Source organism: Amblyomma maculatum, chromosome 2, assembly GCF_055883805.1.
Source record: "Amblyomma maculatum isolate TAMU_Amacu chromosome 2, ASM5588380v1, whole genome shotgun sequence".
Taxonomy (NCBI): domain Eukaryota; kingdom Metazoa; phylum Arthropoda; class Arachnida; order Ixodida; family Ixodidae; genus Amblyomma; species Amblyomma maculatum.
Window position 1 is genome coordinate 16,234,522 of NC_139345.1, and position 23,492 is coordinate 16,258,013.

At 44.1% G+C, this 23,492-nt stretch overlaps 1 protein-coding gene across 1 annotated transcript in view; it reads left to right on the forward strand.

Moving 5' to 3' along the window:
• LOC146198034 (uncharacterized) overlaps positions 1-23,235 on the forward strand; it is a 60,364-nt gene extending 37,129 nt beyond the window's left edge. Inside the window, exons 22-29 of the mRNA XM_084591838.1 lie at positions 117-472; positions 1,657-1,893; positions 5,146-5,216; positions 10,711-10,810; positions 13,861-14,217; positions 21,730-21,933; positions 22,334-22,435; positions 23,158-23,235. Of these exons, the coding sequence (XP_084447964.1) occupies positions 117-472; positions 1,657-1,893; positions 5,146-5,216; positions 10,711-10,810; positions 13,861-14,217; positions 21,730-21,933; positions 22,334-22,435; positions 23,158-23,235 (1,505 nt within the window). The remainder of the gene's footprint in view (positions 1-116; positions 473-1,656; positions 1,894-5,145; positions 5,217-10,710; positions 10,811-13,860; positions 14,218-21,729; positions 21,934-22,333; positions 22,436-23,157) is intronic.
• The last annotated feature ends 257 nt before the right edge of the window (positions 23,236-23,492 follow it).

Genomic DNA, 23,492 nt, shown 5'->3' on the forward strand with positions numbered 1-23,492 from the left:
ATTGTAGCCTTAATGATGCCTCGCATCCAAATGTCCGATTAACTGGACAGGCACATTGAAATGAACTTAGTATGTATCTTCATATAATTTCAACACCGACCTCACTCTTCTCGCAGAGGTGTCGAATACTGTGCCAGAAGAAGCGGTGGCGACTGCCCCCAACGCTGTTAGCGGAGACACAAGGCCGACAGTTCTGCCCGAGTCTGGAAAAGCTCAGCCTGAAGTCCAGCCAACGGCAGTGCCACTGCCGGAAGCAGCGAGCGCAGCGGCACCAGAGCAGGTTGTGCCGAAGGTTCTGCCGCCTCCAGCGCCGCAGCCGGGGCATGCCCCACCGGTAACAACAGACGCAGCGACGCGACAGCCCGTCCAAGAGCCGTTGCAAACGGCAGTTCGGCTGCCGCTAGCAGAACAAGCCGCACCGCCAGGTGGCACCACGGCAGCTCACCAGACGTCAATGCTTCCTGAAAACAAGGTTCGTGCCCCATTGCTCATCACAAAGCAAAAAGTGGGGATAGGGTTATGTAAAAGGAATGAAGCAAGTTAGCGGGTCGTGCCATAAATAGGTCAATAGCTCAGACAGATGCTGAAAGATATGAACTCATACACAGCAGTACCTTGCAAATATACAGTCGGATTGGTTTGGGTTGGGTTAGGTTAGGTCAGAACGAAAGCAAATTTAAACTTTATGAGCTTTCTTGCGTGAGGTTTTGGTTGGATTACGCATCAAATATTAATACAATGTGCAGAGAACTTCATCAGCATTGTGCGCCAAATATATTAATCGCGATGACAGCTATTTTGTATTCGCACCGCTTGTTTCTTTCTCTTTTCGTGTTTCAAATAAGTTTCCTCTGCTGCTTTCGGAACAACTGTTGTGAATGTTGCATCATGCAAAGAGAGGAGGAGGAGGAGGAGGAGGAGGAGGAGGAGGAGGAGGAGGAGGAGGAGGAGGAGGAGGAGGAGGAGGAGGAGGAGGAGGAGGAGGAGGAGGAGGGGAGGAGGAGGGAAAACTTTAATGAAACGCATTATTAAGCTTCGAGAATGTCCTTGTTCAGTGTCACCAAGGCCGACTAGACAGACAGATAGACAGACAGAGAGGGGGGGTTGTGGGCTAGCTGTTGCTTCGGCAAAAATGTTTGCACTTTCGCTCCCAAGTGTACTCTACTTAGTTCAGCCCGATGTGTCGTCTGTCCTGGCAACATGACTACTCCCACTTGTTGGCTAACTTCTGCCTCAAGTCGCCTATTCTGGCCGAGGACCCACACATGAAACATGTCCCCACAACAGCGTTCCTGTTTGATCTCCTTTGTATGCATCACATCTCCCCTTCACCTACCTTTCCACGGCATCCTACTTTTATTCAGGGAACTTGCTGTTTCTTATTCCTGCGAAGAATTTAGCTAAGCTGCAGGTCGCTAGTATATTTGAATTCTTCGCCAAGCGTTGAAAGATACATGAAGCAGCCGCCACGATCAAAAGAGGCAACTTGGCATTTCTGTCAGGTCAGCGGACCATTCGGCTGGGAAATTTGAATTCGTGTCTCTATACGGATGTGATTTCATTAGGAGCCGCTCTGTTTTTCTGACATCATTCAGGGGGAAAATCTTGCAGCAAGGATGACATCTCGCGCTCTTCTTCTTTGTGATTTCTTGACAGAACGGGCAGACCGCCGGTGCCGATATGGCGCAGTTGGCGCAGTCCCTGCTGTTGTCGGGCAGGACGCCCGAAGAGGCTCAGTACCTGAGTGCCAGCGTCGGTGACGCACTCGTGGGTGCGCTCTCGGCCGTCGCCCAGCAGAGGCCGCCCGACCCCGTGGCCTTCGTGTCCTCGTGGCTAAGCCAGAACCTAACGACCCGAGGCCAGTCGACGGCGGCACCGAACGCAGCTATGCCAGTGAGGACCCCATACGAAACTGTGGCCAGATGAGCTTTGTTCAGGGTGCACTGCAGTTAGGAGCACAGTGTTTTCTGTGGACAATTTCGTTGACGTAACGGCCAAACTCGATGCAGCAGGGTGATTAGTGTCATGGCTTCCTGCTTGTCTTAGATGTACCATATGTCACAGTAGTCTGAGGCAGATCTCTTTTTTTTTTTTTCACCCATTTGCCATTGGCGGTGTCTACGTGTGATGCTGTCAAATCTGAGTCTCACAAATGTCGAGGAAGCAAGAGAAATAAATGAAGAGAAAGCTTACGAAGTAACGACTCTGCGAAGGCTTTGTTCACTGCCCCACTCATAATCTGAAATGATGAGATTAAGTCTGGGACTAAAGGCCGCATAAAAAAGACCGCAGATTTATTGTATTCGATTTTTTGAAATACATCCATTACACTCAAGAAAAGGGCTTTGTCGGGCTAGTTGGTTCGTGTTGAACGAAAGGAAGAAACAGCTCAAACGGACGGGACAAGTAGAAAGGCAAGACAGACACATGAACTCATGTATCTGTTTCGCCTCTCTACTCGTTCCGTCCATTTGAGCTGTTTCTTCATTTCGTTCCACCCATTAGAGTACCCTCTTTGCCAATTTTGGCTTCCCTTCAACCCACCCCCGATTCTTTGACTTTGTATGAATGTAGGGTGCTTGAAATTCCCAAGCGAGATCGTGTAGTTTTGACGTTACTACCCTCGACCAATCAGGAAATCAGCGGTGGCTTTTTGGCGGAAGGAGATGTATACGGTATCGGATAAAACAACGGTCATAAATATGACGGACAGCAGGGGTCTCGCACGGAAAAGGGGATGCCGAGACGAAGGTAGCCCTATTTATCAGTTCTGCTTTTACAGAGAGACCTATTATGCTTGCACTTAGCGACCCTCAACTGAGGGATGAGGGGTCGGCTATGTACTGGTCTTCTTGCTATAGCCACTGCCTATGGCCGGAGTGCTAACCGGAAATTTCCTGTTGATTTGTTTACACGCAAACATTAGAATGAAGGATTTGTACTGACTGTCGAGTTATTTTGCCAGAAGGGCCTTTATTGCAGCTGTTTTCAGCGAAATAGGCGCAATATTGAGGCGTCAGTTACGCGAAAGATTTGTGCGCTTTTCTAGTTGGTTTGAATTACATGGATGCAAGGATATTCTGTGAAGGAATGCGGCATGTGATCGCTAGGAGGATGGTAGGCTCACTCAGCGAGTGAGAGCAGTCTGTCGCCTCAGGCTCTGCTGTGGTGCTGAGCGCAGCGCCAGTCGCGTCGGCAGTGACTGTCACAGGCCGGTTTGGGCGTCTCAGACGTGACTGCCCGGTTTCGCGTCTTGCTCTGGTTGAATTTAAATCAAGGTACGTGCGAAAGCTTGAGGAGTAGCCGTCGCCGACAAAAGAGATAACCCGACCCCCTTGCCAGTCCGTGAGGTTAGCGCAACATTCGTCTGTGAAGTTTTCTTTCTTTTTTTTTCACTTCGTGTTCGCTATAATGCGTTTTCTTCAGACGCTGCTTTGTTTCTCTGACATCATCCGGGAATAATATTTAGCTTAGCTTAGACGGTCTTTTTTTTTTTTTTGTCACTGCGTATGATCTCTTATAGCTCGGGTTTTTTTCTCTCAGATCAGATGCAATAGGGGGTAATAGGACTCTTCAGGAATATGAAATTAATGCCGACGCTAGAACAAATTGTTGTGTCTCAATAGTTGCTTGCTTTAATTCTGGTGTTCTAAAAGCGGCGAGGCTCGTATCCTTGCAGTACAGAGTCAACTGAATCGGAACAGAGGACGTCACCCACGGCTGCGGCACTTTGCTTGCATCTTGCTAGTGATGTATGAGCGGAACACTGTGCTTGAAGATAGCTTGAATATTGTCAAAGCAGTTCAGTCTGCAGGAGTTGAGATGTTCCCGCTACAGAGTTAGAATCCCCGTTCGTCGAAAAATTTGACATCGCGACGTCGAGAGCAAACAATCACGGGTATTGCAAGGGGGACAGGTGACATTGCCATATACTGGCTTGTACAAATGGCATGGCTACGCAGGCACGTTCGTGTCTAGTTAAAGCGGAACTTTTTATTTTTCACATAATGTGGTAGTTTACGGCTAGGTGCTAAAGGGGTGTGAGATAATTAAAGCACGAATTAAGAGGTTAGCAAATAAACGAGTGGCAATGTGCATGCACGAGAACGAAGGTCCAAAAAGGAGAGTCGTGTGCGGGAGCCATTGACATTCTGTCACGTCATATCCTTAAAAAACAGAGCTTAAGTTCACCCCAAGTTTTTCCCAGCCAAGAAATATTTCGCTGTTTTCGCCCATAAGATGTTAGGAACCGGCGAAAAGAAAACAAGATCATTTATATTTGCCCTCATCGGAAGCACGCAGGTGAAATCCTAATAGAGTAGAAATATATGGAGTTGAATAGAATAGCTATTAGGAATAGTCAGTGAAACACCGTTGGGGAACTGCTTAACGTCCTACGAGTGCATACACAGATCGACGACTGGCGTGAATATTCATATAATGATGATCTCTCCGCCACAGATTTAAATTATTTTCTATTAGCTTTAAAGCTGTGGAGCCTTTGTGAAGCATTTATAATCTAACATCACACGTTCAGGGTACTTCTTGGATAGATTGATGTCTGTAGTGGGGATAATTCAGGGTATCTAGTAAATAAGCGCAGTGCATGCTGAACTATATGATGCTTAACCCTAGTTATGAATGCGAGATAAAACTGAACTTCTCTTTTTGTCTTCCACTCAGAATTTCTGAATTCGTTTTTTAGCACGGAAGAAAGCAAGGGCAGATTCGTGTCTTAATTAACCTACGTGCTATCGCAGACATGCATATCGGCAACTGGGTTTAACTTCCTTTTAGTACTATACTTTCGTATATATGTGTATTTATGCGGCACATTCAATATATTTCATTTGCATTATAGATGGACTGAGCTGTAAAGCGTTAATGATTTCTGTCAAAGCGTTCACACACCATGGAGTCCTGGCGCTAACTTTTATAAGTGACATTGTACGAGGCGCCAAAGTTTTGAAATTTCAACTGCTGCCATGTATCTGGGCGATTTTATTTTAAACAGTCGTTGTGTTGTCTCCACTTACATTAATTTACTGCAAGGTGCAGGCTTTTCGTCGCGTATCTAGAAGGATAATACTGCTTGAAATAATGGTTTTCTTTCCGCTCTGTTCCTTTATTTCACACTTATTTCAGGTGGTGAACGCGAAGGCTCGAGACGACAATACCGCGTCCAGGGCTAACACCATCTCGTCTTCAGCCACAAGGTAAAACAGGAGGAGAAAACGGAGTCGCCAGCTCAAGTTCTCGGATACCGAATTGTCGCCGGTCACACATGCTTTTGCATTCTAAGCCTTCGTTTACGTTTGTTTTGTTTTGTTTTGTTTTAAAACCATTCTGAGCCGCCAACGTTTTGTACCGCTCGCACACACTGCTCATTATGCATTGTTAAAACTACACGCGAAGTGAGTTCTCTCCTGCCAGCAGCTCAGTATGTAATACTTCTAGGACAACAAAATTGCAAAAGTTCGCTATAGAGGTACAAGCAACGTAAAATGGTGCAGCTTATTAGCGCGCTGTCAACTATTACTTCCTATAAGAATGATTGGGAGACAAATATTTGTTACTATAAAGACGACACCCTTTGTCTACAAATGAATCTATACTGCTTTTTTTAATTCACTGCAGAACAACCTTAAGCAGATACTGCTGGCTACGAACTTTGCCGTGATCTTTGGTGGCATTGCTCGTAATTTTACCCTTACTTATGCTAGGACGACTCATGATTGTCTGGTGCCGTAGTTATTGACTGTTATGCTGGCTGCTATGTTTACAATAATGGGCTAGCAATTGCACGGCTCGCTCCCGACCAGGTACTGGGTGAGGGGGCTAGGCGTACGTGTCCCGCTGAGTTTCTACGGCCTATATGAGAAAATAATACTAACTCGCGTTCGTCCGTGAACGGCTGCTTGGAAAATTTCTGCCGAGAAAATGAAGCGATAGCTACGGCCGCTCGATGGTAGCGAACTAGCTTCCGTCGAACGCCCATGCAATATCAAGTCTGGCAACCGGTCATAAACTTGTCAACGCCTGCGGGAATTTCGCGGCGCTCATTGCTTTAGATCTTTTTCGACATAAATTTCGTTTCCGCATATATTCTGAAATCGCACTGCGTCATAATGGCAATGTCGGCATTTGCATTTTCACTTTCTTGTTCTTCACACACGCACTTATGGAAATAATGTTTTGTGATTCTGATTGAAAACGTGAGTACCATGCAGCGGCGGTGCGCACTCTTTGTGTTTGAATGCTTAAAGTGCAGCCAACTTTCAAATGTCATTCTTTATGGCCCCAAAACTGCTAAAGGAGTCGAGTGAGTGTGTGCGACTCCAGTAAAGGTAACTGGAGCGAATACTGCATTTATCAGCTCGATGTCTTAGCTGTTCAGGTAGATAAAAAAAAATATGTAGATAGTACATTTTGCAGCACATTTGTACGACTTGAGGTGTACAGTTGATGAATAGGAATGTATACACGGTATTTTAAACTTCAGTTACCTTCATTTTGTAATGAAGATTGGGCGCCGATTATGACAATTTCGTGTTGCGAATGTGGTGCTGCACATTGAATATTTACTCGGATGCAGCATTTCACTTTGTGAAGAACCTCTAACAGAGCGAGAGGTATCGCGGGATGACATATGGAATGTTACGAGTCATTTGCGAGGAGATATTGTTTGGCTTAAAATTGTTTTGGGTTGAGTGTGGGAAAACATTTTGAGCCCTATTGCATAATTCTAGTGTTCCTGAATAACCGATTAGTAATCATTCAAACTATACCTTCGGGCACAATACACGAATTCGGCATTAAACGCAGCCTCCCGAACGTTTTAGGAATTCAAGCATGGTGCCCATAACTAACCATTAAGGGCACGAAAAACTAAAATGGATACAAGTTGTCCAAATCAATCATCCCTCTGGTGCTGAAAATATTTCTGTTTGTGTTAATTTTCATAAAAAAACTATCTTTTAGAAGTGTTGAATCGAAGGGTTCAAGAGCACTCAAGCCTATTTGTTGAAACGTAGAGCTTTTTATCATAAATTACTCATTTTTGTATGCGTTGACATTTCCATGCGGTCGGTTAGGCAGCAATTTCAAAAACAGCTCTTAGGTGCCTCTCCGTGGGTTGAGCTGCGTTGACCTCCGCCTGAATGAACAGGGTGAACTAGAGCGCAAGATCAAGATGCGGCAGTAGCGAAGGACGCGAGGGCGAAAGCGAAGGAGGCGGGGGTAGGAGTGCTGTTCGTATACTTCCTCTGTGGCGACGGCTGCTGCTTGCTACGGAGACTGAGCTGTTCTAAAATTTCGCCTTAGCGAATGCCGTAATCGCCGGCCTTTCCTTGTTCAATCAGACAACACAATTTCTGTGAAGCGAATGCACCCAAAGATTTCGAAATACAAAACACAGCACCTAGCGATTCACATAATAATTTATAAACATTAGAGGGTAAATTGCTGCGTCTCATTCTCTTTGCACGCGTAGTGATCGAAACCGTGCGTTGACCAAGGTGATTTGCGTGAAGCAAATACTGCAGGCTTTAAAAGACACGGACGGGCAAGTAATGGCCCCTGCTAAGCGCTAGGCCTACTGTTGCTCTGAGGTGTTCGAAAGCACTTTCATGCTGCGTACCAGAAATCAGCCGAAACACCTGGTTTAAACCATTTTTTTTTTTGTCTTGTTCCCTTTTATTTCGTGGCAAATTTTGTTTTCTTTGTATGCTTGTCTATTATTTTCTTCTGTGTGACACACATGCATGTTGTCAGTGTATATTTTGTTGTGAGTAGAATAGCTTATTAGTCAAAACGACTTGCTCTGTCGACGGTTTTCCTTACGGTGTTGTGTCAATAAAGAAATCATTGTAGACTGGTGGAGTTGACTCTTTCTATCTCAGCAATGCTCAAGGTCGTTTTACATCTGGTATATCTCGAACGGGTTAAAGGACTGAGCAGGAAATTTTATTAGATTTATTTACGTTATTGTTATTGGTTCATGCGTTTTAATTTGTTCAATTATGTGACCCCTCTTTTCTGGTAGCGCCTAAAAAGAGAAACTCCACAGCTACAGTTAATTGTTCTGTGTTGCTATCTCGGATAGCTATAATTCATTTATGTTCTGTTCTGTTTAAGGCCACGTTATGAATTTGTTTCATTTATTCGAATTATTCTGTACCATTTCTTACTTATTTCTGGTGTTCCGCTCTATAATTCTCGTTTTCTTCCGTTTGTTTACCTGTTTTGATTTGTTACACTGCTTTAGTTGCAACAGTGAGCAAAAAACTTATCAGAACTTGGTTAATTCTTATAGTGTGACACGGGCTTATGTACAGGTTCGTCCACATTTAGCGCGGGGGTCGCACTCCTGAAGGCACCATTGCGTCCGACGCTACCGCGCATCGAAGCAAATTGTCCCAGACACGGAGGGGCCTGAAGTTGGTGCGCGCATGTCCTGCCACTTCGCAACCGTGTGCGGCTGGATCGTACGCAACGGCGCTTTGAAAAGAGCGACCATCTGCACGTGTGTTCGCACAAAAAGTGGACGACCCTGTACATACATTCGCTTCGATACCTGCGAATCGATACCTCGCTACGATCAATGCCTACGGTTACGTACCCTCTGTACATCTTAATCTAGATCTAGATCTAAATGTACAGAAGGTATGTATTCGTATGGTATCGATTTTGATGTGTACACTTAAAGCAAACAAAGTGAAAGACGTGCATGTATGGATATTCCTTGGCCGCACTTTGATGTACCAAACCACCTAAAGTGGAGGTCTTAAATTCCTGCAGAGCCTGGCATTTACGTTTAAAAATCAGCATCCCGCGGATTTGTCTGCTGCGCTGCCTCTGGAATGATACGACACAGACTCGATTTATATCTCCTGTTCTCAGTGCGATAGCAGTCAGGGAAAATGCGGTGCCGGCCATAAAATTTCTATCTGGATGGAAGTGACTTCACAAGACCGGGAGTGGTAACTATACGTTTAGATACATAGTAATTGTGCCCGTGCCGCCATCTCTAGACACCTTCGTTGAAGCATTCAGTCCCCGGCGAGATGATCCAAAAATAAGGATGCGCTGTGTTTTTACGACGTATTAGCAACAGAGGCCATTATGCGCCAAGAACAATGTTTAACGTGTGCATATCGACGTATAGGCGCTCGCAAGTTCAACCAGGAAAAATATTCGATGTAACAGCATTAAAACTTATTATGCTGTCGCGTTGTTAACACCTAATGTAATTGGGTGCCTCAGTGAGTGTTATATGTGAACATAAGCCGACAGTATGAGTGAAGTGAATGCGTGCATTACGAACTCAAGACTTTCAGAGTATGGTTTCTATAGATGTCAATGGCCATGAGAAGAAGTACGTGAAACGCATCTCTTCATAAAGCCACGAAAGCAGGAGCGTACTATATAAAGCTTCCAAATGCAGCGCTAACTGGCCAGAGAAAAACATCTACCTACAGTGCACATGTGCAGGTCACTGCAAATTGTCTGTAAATGGCTGTCACATCAGAAGTGAACCACACCGAAACCAAAAACAAAAACGAAAGCAAAAGAAAGCAAGAAACCAAAAAGAGGCAACGTTGCAAGCCGGAGCATTTAAAAGTTAAGGATAAAAACCTTTTTTGACATCGATATACCTCAGTTTCTTCTCTAATAGAAGCTTTGGGAGCTGGCTCACTCACATATCACATTTATTGTCGATTTTAGAAAAAAAAAAGGGGGGGGGGGGGGGGGTCATGAGCTCTCCAATAATCTTATTTTGGCGCCGGTGAATAATAACGGTAGCCGAAATACTTGACTGTACTAACCTCTAAATCAGCTTGTAAGATCGGACCGAAATATTCGTATTCGGAAACAAATTAGAGATGGCACTGGTGATGCCCTGTTACCGAGGGAATTCGCAGATGCATACGGCGCGGCTATACAGTAATCACACAAAACGTCACACGTATAAACTTTTCTAACCAGGGGTCACAGCCGTTAAACAGACTATAAATTTTCACATAAAATCTTCTACATCAATGAACTTCCTTTCATTGTGCACAACGCGCACACTTCGTTAAGAACATTATCTGATTGTTCAGGGCGAAATTGTAAACGGCAAGTACCCGTGATGAGTATGTCGTAAGAGGCTTTTCTGTTCCTCATCGACCATTTAGGAGCAATAACGAAATTCAAAGCGCAATAAAACGATACACCTAACCTGTTGCAGCAAACATTCTAGATTTCCTAACGTGGTCGAACTTGCCGGAGTCCTTCGGAAAGGCATCAAACCACGCAATTTAGCACACCGTGCATTTTAGACTAATCTATGGAGCGGTGAACACTAAAAGAGCGTCAAAACAAGGAAAGGGCGCGCAAGCAGTTGCACTGGAGTTGTCACCCGCAGCTGACCGAATTGCAGAGACGATATTTCGCTCCTGACGGGACGCGTTTGACTATACCAGAGCGAAATTCAATAGCTTCAAGTATTTACGCATCTTGCGTTGTACCTAGAGAACTGGATCCCGCTACCGAATACATGGAAAGAATACGTGGCAGCTCAATTGATTGGCCACACACTTAACGGGTCGCAAAAAACATTCGCGGCATCATATCTGAAACGGGGAGTGAAAGCACTCTCTATAAACTCAGTGTGCAAAACAACCTTTCCCGCCTCGCCACAAAGGCACAAACATTTTTCGTTTCTAGTGACGACAGCCTGAAGAGAGCAGGATTCACGAATCCTTTTTCCGAGGAAGCTGCCGTCGAAGAGAACGAGCACTACATGGATGACTACACCAGGCTCAAGGTAAGCAACGGCTTCTGAGTGCAGTGCGTATAGCTTTAGAGAGTGCAAACATGTCTGAGGTGACAACATTAGCAGCACTTTGGAGGCACACGTCACACGATGCATCATAATCTCAGGCTAGCGATCACTCGAGTCTCAGTTCCTTACGGTGCAAGCATTCCATTTCAGGAATTCCGCATATCATTCCAGGGACTACGTGCTGCTCGAAAGTGCTAATTGCTACACTAGTGTAGATAGTTTTGTATCGATGACCTCGGGCTGATGCCCTCTTTGGTCAGAGGCCTTAACCCCTAATATGAAATGCTCAAATAGCAAACTTCTTAGGCTCAATTCGTGGCTGGGCTTAGCGCCTCTGTACTGGCTCATCATGATAGTCTACAAGTCATTGGACAAGGCACACGCCAGTTATGGTCCTGTCTCGCGAAATTATCGTTTTATGTATTGTGTCAAGAATAGGCTTTGACGCTCCTGATGAAGCGAGGGCACTGTATGGACAAAAAATGGAGGACCTATTTGATGCTCTCAGTCCATTTCGACTGGCGTAGGTTCCAGCGAGTTCATCACATGCGGCATTACCCGTAAAATGGTTACAACTACAAAAAAAAAAAAACGCTGTACTTAACTTGATGGCATTAAAGGCCTCATTCTCTAGAACATTCAGCGTTTTCGGCACCTTCGATGGGAGCACAAAATTACGAGCGTTGTTGTGGCTGGTGGCAGATAGCAGCGGACATGGCCGTCGTGTTGTGTGACGTCAAGAGATCACATGACATGACCTAAATGGCATGCTCATGTTTCTCCTTTGAGAATGGAAGGGAAGAGAATCGAACCATCTAGGGCGTTTGCTTTCATGAGTCAGACATGTCGCCCCAAGGCCGCGCAGCCACCTTCGTAGCGATTTGGCAAGCTGGGCATTGCACCTACGTCGAGCAGTTTTTTATATAATACGGTATCTTACAACTGCGTGCTAAAAATTAGGCCCAACTTCATGAATCAGTGATTAAGCGATTAGCCAACCCGCATTCACTCGAGCGAGCATCCGCGAGGGGAGCCACAAACGAGTGTCATTGATGATGTCGCGTCATAGCCTTAAATGTGAAGCGTAGGTGTCCCTCCATTTATTTTACTATTATATTTCAAATGATGCGCGAAAAGAGATCGTGGAATACTTATATAGTGCCCGCTGCTCCTTTCTCACCAACTACAACAAACATGAAAAAGAAACGGCTGGTTGCGACACGTAATAAAAACAAGCGCTAAACAATTACTTAGTATGTGCATGCAGTGCGAATACTGCTTGGAAACACGAGTGCTATATTCTTGAAGGCTTTGATAAGAAAACAATGTATTATACGCAGTTAGCAACCTCGGCTAGCAAGTCACCTATACATGGAGCTAACAGAACACCGAGGAGTCTAGAATCAAAGACACTTTTAGAAGTCAGAACATGGGTCAGGCTATTTTATTAAAACGTGTTTGATACATGACGGTCACGTAGAGCACGAGGTCTCCAAATCACAGACAGAAACGGGACTTCCATGAGCGGGGTTTCCGGCCCGAGCTATCGGAAGTTTCTTACTTTTCTATTTTGAGGGGGCTTTCGTCATGATTAAAAAAAAAAAAAGGGAAGAGTATGTAATGAATGAATGAACATTTATTGGCACAAGTATTAGAACTGTTGTTGCGGGTGGAGATGTCATACGTGCGAAACAGTTCCTAGTGTTGATGCTGTTCTAATTTCCCTGGTACATTAGACCTCGTTCTGAATCTCAGTAAATTCGCCTCAGTTTCTCAGTTTGCACTCACTGCCATATTTGTATTTTTGGAGGGAGAGAGAGGGGGCAGACGTTTAAAAAAAACTCCCGGAGATAAGTCAGCAATATATCAAGAAAAGCAAAAAATGTTTTCTAACTACAAAAATGTGCACAATGCATAATAGCTTGTTCCTGCTTAGAACTTGATTGTTGTTGAGAGACTAAGGTGGGACAAGTTAAAATAACTGCGTAATATTTGGCACAGGCAGCGCTTTTCTCCTTACCAATAAAGGAAAGGGAAAGTCAAGTCCTCAACGGGAATAAAATGTTTTCCTTGGTTTATGAAGGCCACTTTCATTCTACAAAGATTATTTATCACACAGTTGCAGTTGTCGAGGGAGCACTGTCATAATCGCGAATTTGGTTGATAAAAATTTGTATGTACCTATCCTTTACAACAAAATATTGAAAAAAAAGTCAATATCCTGAAAGGGGGGGGGGGGGGGGGATTTAGGCTTACCGGACAGGAATCCTCGCTATGGAGTGACGGCGAAAAAAAAAAACATCCTATAGGTAAACACAGCATGACGAAAGCAGTGACGGTGGCATTTATTTTCGGGATGCAGACATTTTACCAATGCCCAAAGCCTGTAACGTCGCCTAAATAAAGTACTGCTACTCGATTCCCTCTACGAAACCACTGTATTAGCAAATTTGATTAGTTGTTTTCAGTATTTGCGGTCAATTCATACCCTATGGCACAAGCCAGGTACTTCATTCAGTGTACGCCGCACAAAAATACAACGCCAGCAAGCGTCTTAGCGGCGGAAGATGGCGGTTTCTTTTTTTTTTTTTTTTTTTTTTTTGCCAACCGGCCTTGTACATACTCTTTTAAGCGATCTGTTAGCGTTCGCAAGTTCCTGATAAATAAAGCCGCAGCTGACGCTCGAAATGACATAACCCAGTAGACCATCCTTGACTTCATAGTCACCCACCTCCTTTACTTTTATTCATAACATTGAGACAATATTGATCTACCTACCCTTATGCACTATGTTTTAGGTCTGCAGTACTCCTTCCGCAAAGATGGTTACGCTGGTGATGTTGCTGGGCTTTCTGAGTTGTCAATCACAAGTAAACAGTACGAGTAAAAAAAAATAATAAAAACAAGTACTTATAAGGGAGGAAATGAAATTAAGTGCTAAGTCTCGGGCCAGCCAGGCCTTTTTCTACAGAAGCCAGTCTGGACGCGTCCAAATGAGCGTTGCAGAGCTTAATCGCTCGCACTTCTCGTAGGACGAAGAGGGCCAGACGGTGCTGCACTTCGCCGCGTCGCACGCGCACAGCGATGGCTGCTTCTACGCGCTAGTGCGCCAGGGCCAGGCGCTGCTGGCCGAGAGGGACGCCCGCTACCGCACTGCGCGGGACGTGGCGCGCGAGGCCCAGCAGAGGGACAACGTGCTCGCGCTCGACGCGTTCGTGCTCGACGCCTTCCTGGAGCGTCGCGCAGGCCTGCTGCGCGCGCTCGCGCACCGCGGCTACGAGCCGCTGCTGCACGCCACCGATCGCCACGGCCGACACCTGACCGCCGTGCTCGCCCAGTGCCAGCTGACGGACATGCAGGCGCTGGTGCACGACATGGACGCGTTCTTCGTGAGTTCATCGTCGTTCACTGCACCTTTACTTATCGAGCAGAAAACTGATATGTATTAGTTGTGCCATAACATTAGCCATATCATAACCAGGAGCACAGTGAAAAACCATGCGTTTATTTAACCTTGTTATCTCAACCTGCTCTAACGTGAGCTCCAGAAGACATGAGCGAACCATAATCATACGCCATAAAAGGCCCGGATTCTTCGCATCGCCTCAGAGGGCACGGCGGCACTCTTCCGAGCATCATGTTTCACCATGTCTGGATCGCTGTGCAGGTTAGATTTTACAATCTGTTTTCTTCTATTCGGACAAATTCTCGTGCGCTCGTCATGCTGCCGTGCCCTCGGCGATGTGCTCAGATTGCTATTGAGTGTTGGTGTGTTTTGTTACTCCTGCTTTGTGGCGATGTGGAAATCCCGGCCCCAACGTCACAGAAAAACTAAATGCCATCCTTGACGAACTTCAAGAGATAAAAGATGCTGGTAGAGTACGTGATGCTACCCTTTCCGAACTAGATAAAAAGCTTACCAAATTAGACGAGGTCTTAGAGTTAACCAAAGCGAATGAATCTAAAATAAAAAAACTCGAAGAAACGATACACCATCTTGAAGAAGCATTGTTGGCTCAGAATAAAAAACTTGTTGATTTTGAGGACCGTGCTCGGCGGAATAACCTTTTGGTTTTTGGTATTAAGGAAAGCTCGAACGAAAATAGGCAGGATCTAGAAATCAAAGTTGTCCGCCAGGTTTTCGAAGAAAAGCTTAGCGTCAGTGTAAGTTCAGTGGAACGCATTCATAGAATTGGCAAGCCACGAAAGGATCATACACGACCTGTGATTGTTCGCCTATACAACCACAATGAAAAGATAACCCTGTTTAAGAACTGTTCAAAACTAAAGGGTTCCGGCATATCAATTTCTGACGATTTTTCTCAAGAAACTTTACAGATAAGAAAGAAACTGTGGCAGTCCGGATTAGCTGATAGCGGTCCGAATGACAAAATGAAACTTGTTCACGACAAGTTGTTTCTAAACGATGATGTATATGTATGGGACAGTGATAAGAACAGCAAAGTTTTGTTTCGCAAAAGTACGAAATCAGATGATTGACGTTCTCAGGCTAAAGAGAAGCCTGCGCAGAAGCTTCTTCGAATTGTTTGTTTGAATGCGCAAAGTGTGCGCAATAAGTCAGAAAAGCTTGAATGTATTTTGCTCTCATATGACCCCCACGTGGCCATCATCACAGAAACTTGGCTTCACGATGATATCCCGGATAACTGCGTATTTCCACCTTCATATATCTGCTATCGAAAAGATCGCGAAACAAAAGGTGGCGGTACTGCAGTCCTTGTGAAACATGGGCTTTCATCCTTTGCGTTACCAGAAGTTGACAATGCTCACGAAAGCGTATTTTGCAAAGTTGAATTTAGGGGCAGCGCAGTCATTATTGCGGGTGTTTACAGGCCACCGGGATCCCCACCAGAATTCTTACTAAAGCTCTACGACCATTTAGAAAAATACCGTGATAAAAATATTATAGTGGCTGGAGACTTTAACCTTCCGGCTATTAATTGGGTGGAAATGAAATGTGGATCAGTTGACGCCCACAGTTCTGAAGTGTTGCTTGACATGCTACTTGCATATAACCTCACCCAAACAGTTCTTGTCCCAACACGAGTGACAGATGCTGCTTCCTCAATTTTAGATCTTTTACTTTGTTCTAACAGCATTCAGGATCGTACAACACAGGTTCACGATGGTATTTCTGACCATAGCCTCATTTACTTTACCTGCGGTTTTCCACGGGGTTCGGGATCTTGCAAGCCGAAACCTGTTTTTGTCAAGAATTACTCAGCTGCTGATGATCTCCAAATTACGCATTATTTAGAGAATTCCCTTTTTTCGTTTCATGACGATGACATTGAAGCATTATGGACTAAGTTTAAATCGTGCTGTCACTATTGTATAGACAAATTTGTTCCTGAGAGATTGAAAAAGGTTGGTCGAAGGAGCCCTTGGGTAACCAGAGAGCTGCTTCAGTTAAAGCGCAGACTAAAACGCCGTAGAAAATTGAAGCGAATTAATGATGATGTAGTTTCAGAGCTAAAAACAACCCTAGAATATAACATGCGAGAATCTCGAGAACGCTATTTCACTAAAACTCTTGGCAGGTTCGCTTCAGAAAGCCCCCGAAAATTCTGGCAGTTCCTTGGGAACAAGGCTCATCGGCGGATTGAGCATGTAGCAGTAGGTGGTAATATGGTTACAGACAGCAGGGAGATAGCACAAATATTCAACTATCATTTTCAAAGTGTATTTTCAAAGTCAAGCAAGTGTTGCGAAGGTGTTCCCGCACCTAGTGAATCACGCACTTTGTTCATATCCTTGGAGGGTGTAATTGAACTGCTACTACGACTAGACGCGAAAAAATCAACAGGTCCGGACAAAATTCCCGCCATATTACTTAAAAGATACGCGCAGCTTATGGGCAGATTTCTCGTCATAATTTTTAATAAATCCTTAGAATCTGGTAAAGTACCGACCGATTGGCTTCTGGCTCGTGTAATCCCAGTTTTTAAGAAAGGTAGCCTTCTAGAAATCAGTAATTATCGACCTATTTCACTTACGTGTATTTCTTGCAAGGTGCTAGAGCATATTCTGGTGAAACATCTAAATACTTTCTTGGATAAGCACAGTATTCTAAATAAAGCGCAACATGGCTTCCGAAGGGGCTTTTCTACTAACACGCAGTTAATTGTAAACATTAATGAATTTGCTAAAGTTATAGATAAAAACGGTCAGGTAGATATAATATTTCTGGACTTTTCAAAGGCTTTTGACAGGGTGTCACATAATAAATTAATCATAAAGATGAAAGCACTGTGTATACCTCCTGAAATAATCAACTGGGTAATATCTTACTCGACAAGCCGAAAGCAGTATGTAGAGGTAGACGGAGCGTGCTCTGAACATTTGGACGTTTACTCGGGTGTGCCACAGGGATCTGTACTAGGACCGGTCTTATTTAATATTTGCATAAATGACCTCGTCGATTCACTGAATCCAACGGCATCAATTAAGCTGTTCGCTGATGATTGTGTCATTTTTAAAACCATAAATTCTCTTTCTGATCAACTTGAGCTAAATGATAATCTAAAATTGCTAGCAGAATGGTGTGACAAATGGGACATGATAATTAATTTTGACAAAACTGTTCACATGTGCCTTACCAATAAAAGAAACAAGCTGGAATTTCTTTACAGCATGGATGACAAGATAATTAAACAAGTTGAGGAATATAAGTATTTAGGGGTTACAATTACATCCAGGCTTAAATGGACAGCGCACATTGATAACGTGTGCTCTTCAGCTCGTAAAAAACTAGGTTTATTAAAACATAAATTAGGCAGATCAACAGCTGCACTGAGAAACAAGGCGTACAAAGCCATGGTGAGACCCTCTTTGGAGTACGCGAGCATTGTGTGGGACCCTCACACAAAGGTAGAGATAGAAAAACTAGAAAAACTTCAAAGGTTGGCCGTTCGTTTTATTTATAACCGCTATAAACGCCGAGACTCTCCATCTGCTATGTTAAATGACGCAAACCTGGAGTGCTTGAATGAACGCAGAAAAAATTTGCGAATTAAATTCCTTAATCGCTTATATTTCTCGAAACTAGGCATTGATCCACAAGAATACATAACTAAACACTCGTCAAGGAAGTCTCGTCATAAGCACAAGCACTACATAGAACCTATTTTTGCTCGCACAGATGTGTATAAATTCTCCTTTTTTCCTCACACGATCTCTGATTGGAATGCACTGCCGCATGATTCACCACTACTTGTTTCCGACGAGTGACTGCATCATTAATTGACACTGTCTGTAATTCGATGTGTTGTTGACTTTGTGCAGCGTTTCTTTCAACTAGGGTAGTCTTTTGGTGCATGATTTCACCCCATTTAGTTTTGTATAAGTATTCATTGTTCGTTTTTTTTTTTTTTTGTGCGTGTTCTGTCAATACCAATGCTGTCAAGGGTCAGTTTTTTTGTACTTTCTTTTATACCGTGCCTCTCCTGCTTGGACCATGTTTGGTCCGCAGTATGTGATAAATAAAAAAAATAAAAATAAAAATAAAATACACCCCTCTGCTAAAAGTCGTGACAGTTGAGTTCCGCACACTCTGTGAGTGCCCAGTGTAATGCGCTGTTCAAAATTCCCAAGGCCACTTTATTTGTGACCGCAGGAGTCACTGGTCGTCCGAACCTTGCGTGCAGGAGCTCTAGGGCTAGCGGAATCAAACAAAATGCAAGCATAAGGAGTACTCTATATTTCAAGCGTTTTCTTTTTTTTTTTTTACTCCCCTAAACCCTCTAAACATTTTAGCAACACTGTGAACAGTTTAATAGCTTGAAGACAAATATAACATAAACAGCACTGACATAATTAACGCTCGTTTCAAAAAAGGTAACTGTCAAATATATTTATCAATAGATAGAAATAAAATCTTCAGAGAGCGTAGAAAGAAATTGTTAAGCTATGCACGGCAGCGTTACAACCAAAATGAGGCAATTTCTCAGTTCGGCGCACAATAGGCGACAGAGCGGACAGTTTTAGAACCACCTTACTGGGTCAGAACGTACCTTCTACCACAGTTAGTGGTGCCTTTTCAAGCATCAAATATTATGCTGGTATTATAGGCGCATAAGAGTAGCTGCGGCCATGAATTTTGTTTTTCGACGCTCTAATTACTTCGGTTTTACATCCGGGACAAGCTTAAGCGCCAGATTTGGGTTTTCTTTTCTTTTCTCAGCAGCAAATATTGCTTTAATTCGGAGCGCAGTTTTTTTTTTTTTTTTTTTACATTTTTACTGTCACTAGTTCAGTATACATAATCACTATTTTCCGCATTTTCTCTGTGATTCAAATTACTCATTTTAACTGACTCATTATCACAGAATATCAAATTATCAATACAAGCTACTCAGGCGACGTTATCTGACACCACCGCAAGTGTGCCCATTTCGTTCACTCATAGCTTCTACTGCAGCGAGAAACAAACATTGGTAGAGCTATGCTTAGTGCATTAGTCATTGAAATCTTGTTCCTAGTAGCGGCCGAAATTTCCTGAGTCGGAGTCCTGTTTTGGCGTTTCGAAGACGTCTCTCTGGTTGGGCGTCACACGAACTCATCTGCATATTCAGCTTTCTTTGGCGGTCTTCGGCTCGCTCGCGTTCCCAGCACACTTCATGGACTCCGTGCTTAAACGCCGCCGCCACTTTACCTTCGCACTTTCACTCTCCTCTACATTATTCATGACAAACCGAATGTTGAACACCGGCGAACTGACCACTACAACGCGGTAAATAAGTGTAACACTGGCGCTCTGTCAGCTGCAAGCCACTTCGACAGTTATGTAACAACATGTCGAACACGCGACTATATAGCATTTAACGCATGCATCCCCCTCCGTGTAGAGACTCCACGGGTGTCGGTCAAGGTATAGCGATCCTCCTATCCACCTCACTCGACCCCCGCGCTAGCGTAACAAAACACATTATAAGGCTAGTTGGTGACAATTTATTCAGCGCTACACAATTGATGAGTACACAGGAATAATTACAATCATAGCAACGCCCGTCATGTGTATTTTTTTCTCTGCCCTCTTCATTTATGTAGCGCTGAATAACTTGCTAAGAAACCCCGTGCCAGCCTATTTCGCTCGTCTGCCTCTGCAACACCGAGAGTTCTTTGGAGCCTATCTTTATGTCAACCACGTGTCACAAAGATGATGACGGGTGAGCGTTATTTTCTACCCGCGCAGTGCCTAACCGGCAACGCATGGACTAAGGTAATTACACCTTTTCGCTCTAAAAGGTAGAAACAGAAACAGAAACCTGCATCGCGGCAAGATTCAAGAGACGTTTATATCATGTATTTTCCGTGGGACAAAAAACTACAGGTGAGAGAGCGAGGGGGGTATTTCTTCTCAATGAACTAAAAAGTCAACAATCAATTTTTATTTACGAATTAGTGGTGGTAAGAAGGTCGAATTCCCTGGCAACGATAAATGGCGAAATGAATAGCCCATAACCATTCTTTGTCCCTCTGGTTATTTCTCTGTAAAGCGTGCACCACTGCAAAGCGACTAATACTGCGGCAGAGCCAGCTTGTAGGACTTACAATGTAAACCTTTCTGAACAGACTTGTATGATAATCTTGCGATGCATTCAAGTTACAGCCACGCCATATTTTGACATAACGACACTTTTAGAGTACATTCAGTCAGCTCGAATACCAGCTTGAATAGCTTTGGTGACAGCGTCGAAAATAGGCTAAATACGAGAGCCTTCTGTAGACAACGTGTCGCTAATGTAGTGATAAAAAAACTAAACTGTTGTGTTGTGCTGTGTTGTGTTGTGTTGTGTTGTGGTTGTGTTGTGGTTGTGTTGTGGTTGTGTTGTGTTGTGTTGTGCTACGTTGCGTTGCGTTGCGTTGCGTTGCGTTGCGTTGCGTTGTTGGTATGGAGTTTTGAGGTTATGGCGCATAAGCAACTATAGCTATCATGCGCCAAGCACAAGCGCTTTGTTAATGTTGTGTTTTGCTCTGTTTTATGGCACATAGGCAGCTAAGACAAGAAGTTACATTGTACAAGGTGTCGTACGTACATCGTGTGTCCCATGAATAAGTGACCCATAAATACATTTTCTTTTTCTTTTGTGGTTTCCGTTAGGCACCGCGTGAATTCGCTAAAATCTCGTGCAATCGTAAAGGTTAAAGGGACATGAGTCAACAGCTCTGTGTGAAAGTTAAACTTGCTCTTTTACGGGTTTTGTTTTTCATTGACAAAATTGTATAAGCCGACATTGCCTAACTCTCGTTCTCTTCGACTTGAGGAAAACAAAATTTCAGATTATTACTCAAAAATTAAAATAGAACAACTTTATTACAAATAATGGAGGAGAATGTGAAATACAAAGTGAGCAGCAAAAACTTACACGATGCGAGTGCTTACGAACTAACTTATTGCAGCGCTACCTCGTGACTGGCCTGATTGGCACTATTGGATGAAGCATGCCCGTCCCTTCGGATTCAGGCACATCTCAGACGTTTAGGATATAGTGGCTTCGCCGAAATAATTTCTTTTCAACATGCCCACATCTCCGTATACGCTTACCGTCTACGTAATTTCAAGCTTCGCGGTGAACACACATCTCGCGAATATTTAGGTAAATACCGAATTTATACACATTGATGTGCGTCTTCTTGTTTCTAAGAGCGCAACGATCGAAGCGAACAAAAATAGGATACCCTTTTTCACTGAAGAGTTTCGCTCTGAAGTTATATTGGCCACTGCTGCCGTCGGCCTTCCACCCCTTCTCGAGAAATATGGTGGTGTTTGCCGTCGAATGAAAACATGTCAGATTTTCCAATTTGTTTCCTGTGTAAGTGTAGAGTTGCGGCAAGGTGCATGCCTAAGAAAATTTGGTAAAATGACTGGGCTATCGCAGAAAGCTCGCGAGGAGTTGCACGCCTTCGTGCGCAACGGATACCTGGAGGGTGTACAGCAGCTGGTGCGGCGAGATGTCAGCCTGGTGACGGCCAAGGGCACGAGAGGACGCTGCGCACTGCATGTAGCCGTGCTTGTGGAGAACCCAGACTTGGTGCGACACCTCGTGGCAGCCTGCCCAGACGCCCTCCACGTCTCCGACAACGTGCGTATTCGCATGTTCCTGAAATGATCGTCTCCTTTACATGCAGGTTTTTTAGGAAAAAGTTCAGTTCTGTAAGCATGATTCGTTTTGTCAAGAAGTTTTGTTGTTTAGGGTAACATTTTCTGGTACAAAACTTGTAGATAGCCTAACTTGGGAAAGTTTTCATAAAACATTTCATGAAAATATTACATTTTTCAATTTAAAACGTATATCAGTTCGCTCAGCCGCTGAGTGAAAACGAAATTGCACATGCGCATACCGCTCAACAGAGGGCTCTACGAAGCAGAAACAAAGTCCCGAAACAAACTTCTCTATTCGCGCACTTTGAAAACATCCGAGCGTCACTCGACCTGTAGTATAAAACTAGAGTCTCGAATAAAGCTACAAATCGTTTTTGCAGATGGGGAGGACGCCCCTTCACTATGCCATGGCGATGCCACACGTGACCACCCTCGGCCAGATACTGGTTCAGGGAGGCGCTTCACGCACCGCCAGAGACGTTGTGAGTGTTTTCAGATGACGCCCACATACTCTGCCTCTCATTAGTCAGTTTCTATTATGTAATAATCCCGTAGCCAGTAACGTCCAAGAATACATACAGGCTGCTGTTTTGGGGCTTGATTAGTTTTGGCGGCTACGGTCTCTGAAGGGTGCGTCGTATATATGTGGTGCCAAAATCAGACAAAAAAAAAAGGCAGCTTTACCAACATGCTGTTGCAAATATATAAAAATAGCTATAAAATCGGTATTGGTACACACAAATTACCTCCAATGTTGGACCTCATACGCCGAATGTTGTCTCATTTTAAATGTGAGATTGTTGTAGTGCTCAGATAACTTATTGCATCGTTTTAAGTATTACATTAACTGATCACAGCTCGCATTTCAAGGCAGCGATCTTTGAAGAACGAAGTGTGGATACCTCAGAATATTCGCACTGCTTAGAAGATGCACTACCTAATGTGCAGGGTAAAGGCAGTGGCTAAATGGAATAGGCGGCGAAGCTTGCAAAAACATCAGTCGTACTACCAGCCCTTTTCACCTTGTTCACTTACGCATGGTGTCTAACTCCTTCAGCCTAAGCGGACGAGTTCGTCTCTCTTGGCTGCCGATAAGATTTTGAGCTCTGCCTCGTATTTATTGGAGAATGAAGGTTCGCTAATTTGGAAGTAAAGTTCACCTTTCCAGTAATCAAACTACTGTTTTCCGTTTTTTCCTTTGCAGAAAATGCGCACGCCCAGCTACTTCTTCATATACAAGCAGGAAATACTGAAGCTCAAAGAAGAAGAAAGTCCTGACTAGGCACTTAATTTATAAATAAAAATTTTGTATGTTTATTCATGAATGGCCTGATCTCCTGAAATCAGTGCTGCCAAGTCAAAAATAGGTTTAATTTGTGGGTTTAACGTTCCAAAGCCACTCAGGCTATGAGAGCAGCCGTAGTACAGGACTCTGGAAATGTCGGCCACCTGGGGTTCTTTCACGTGCGCCGACATCGCACAGCACACAAGCGCCTTGCTTTCCGCCTCCATCGAAAAGCGGCCGCAAAGGCCGGGATT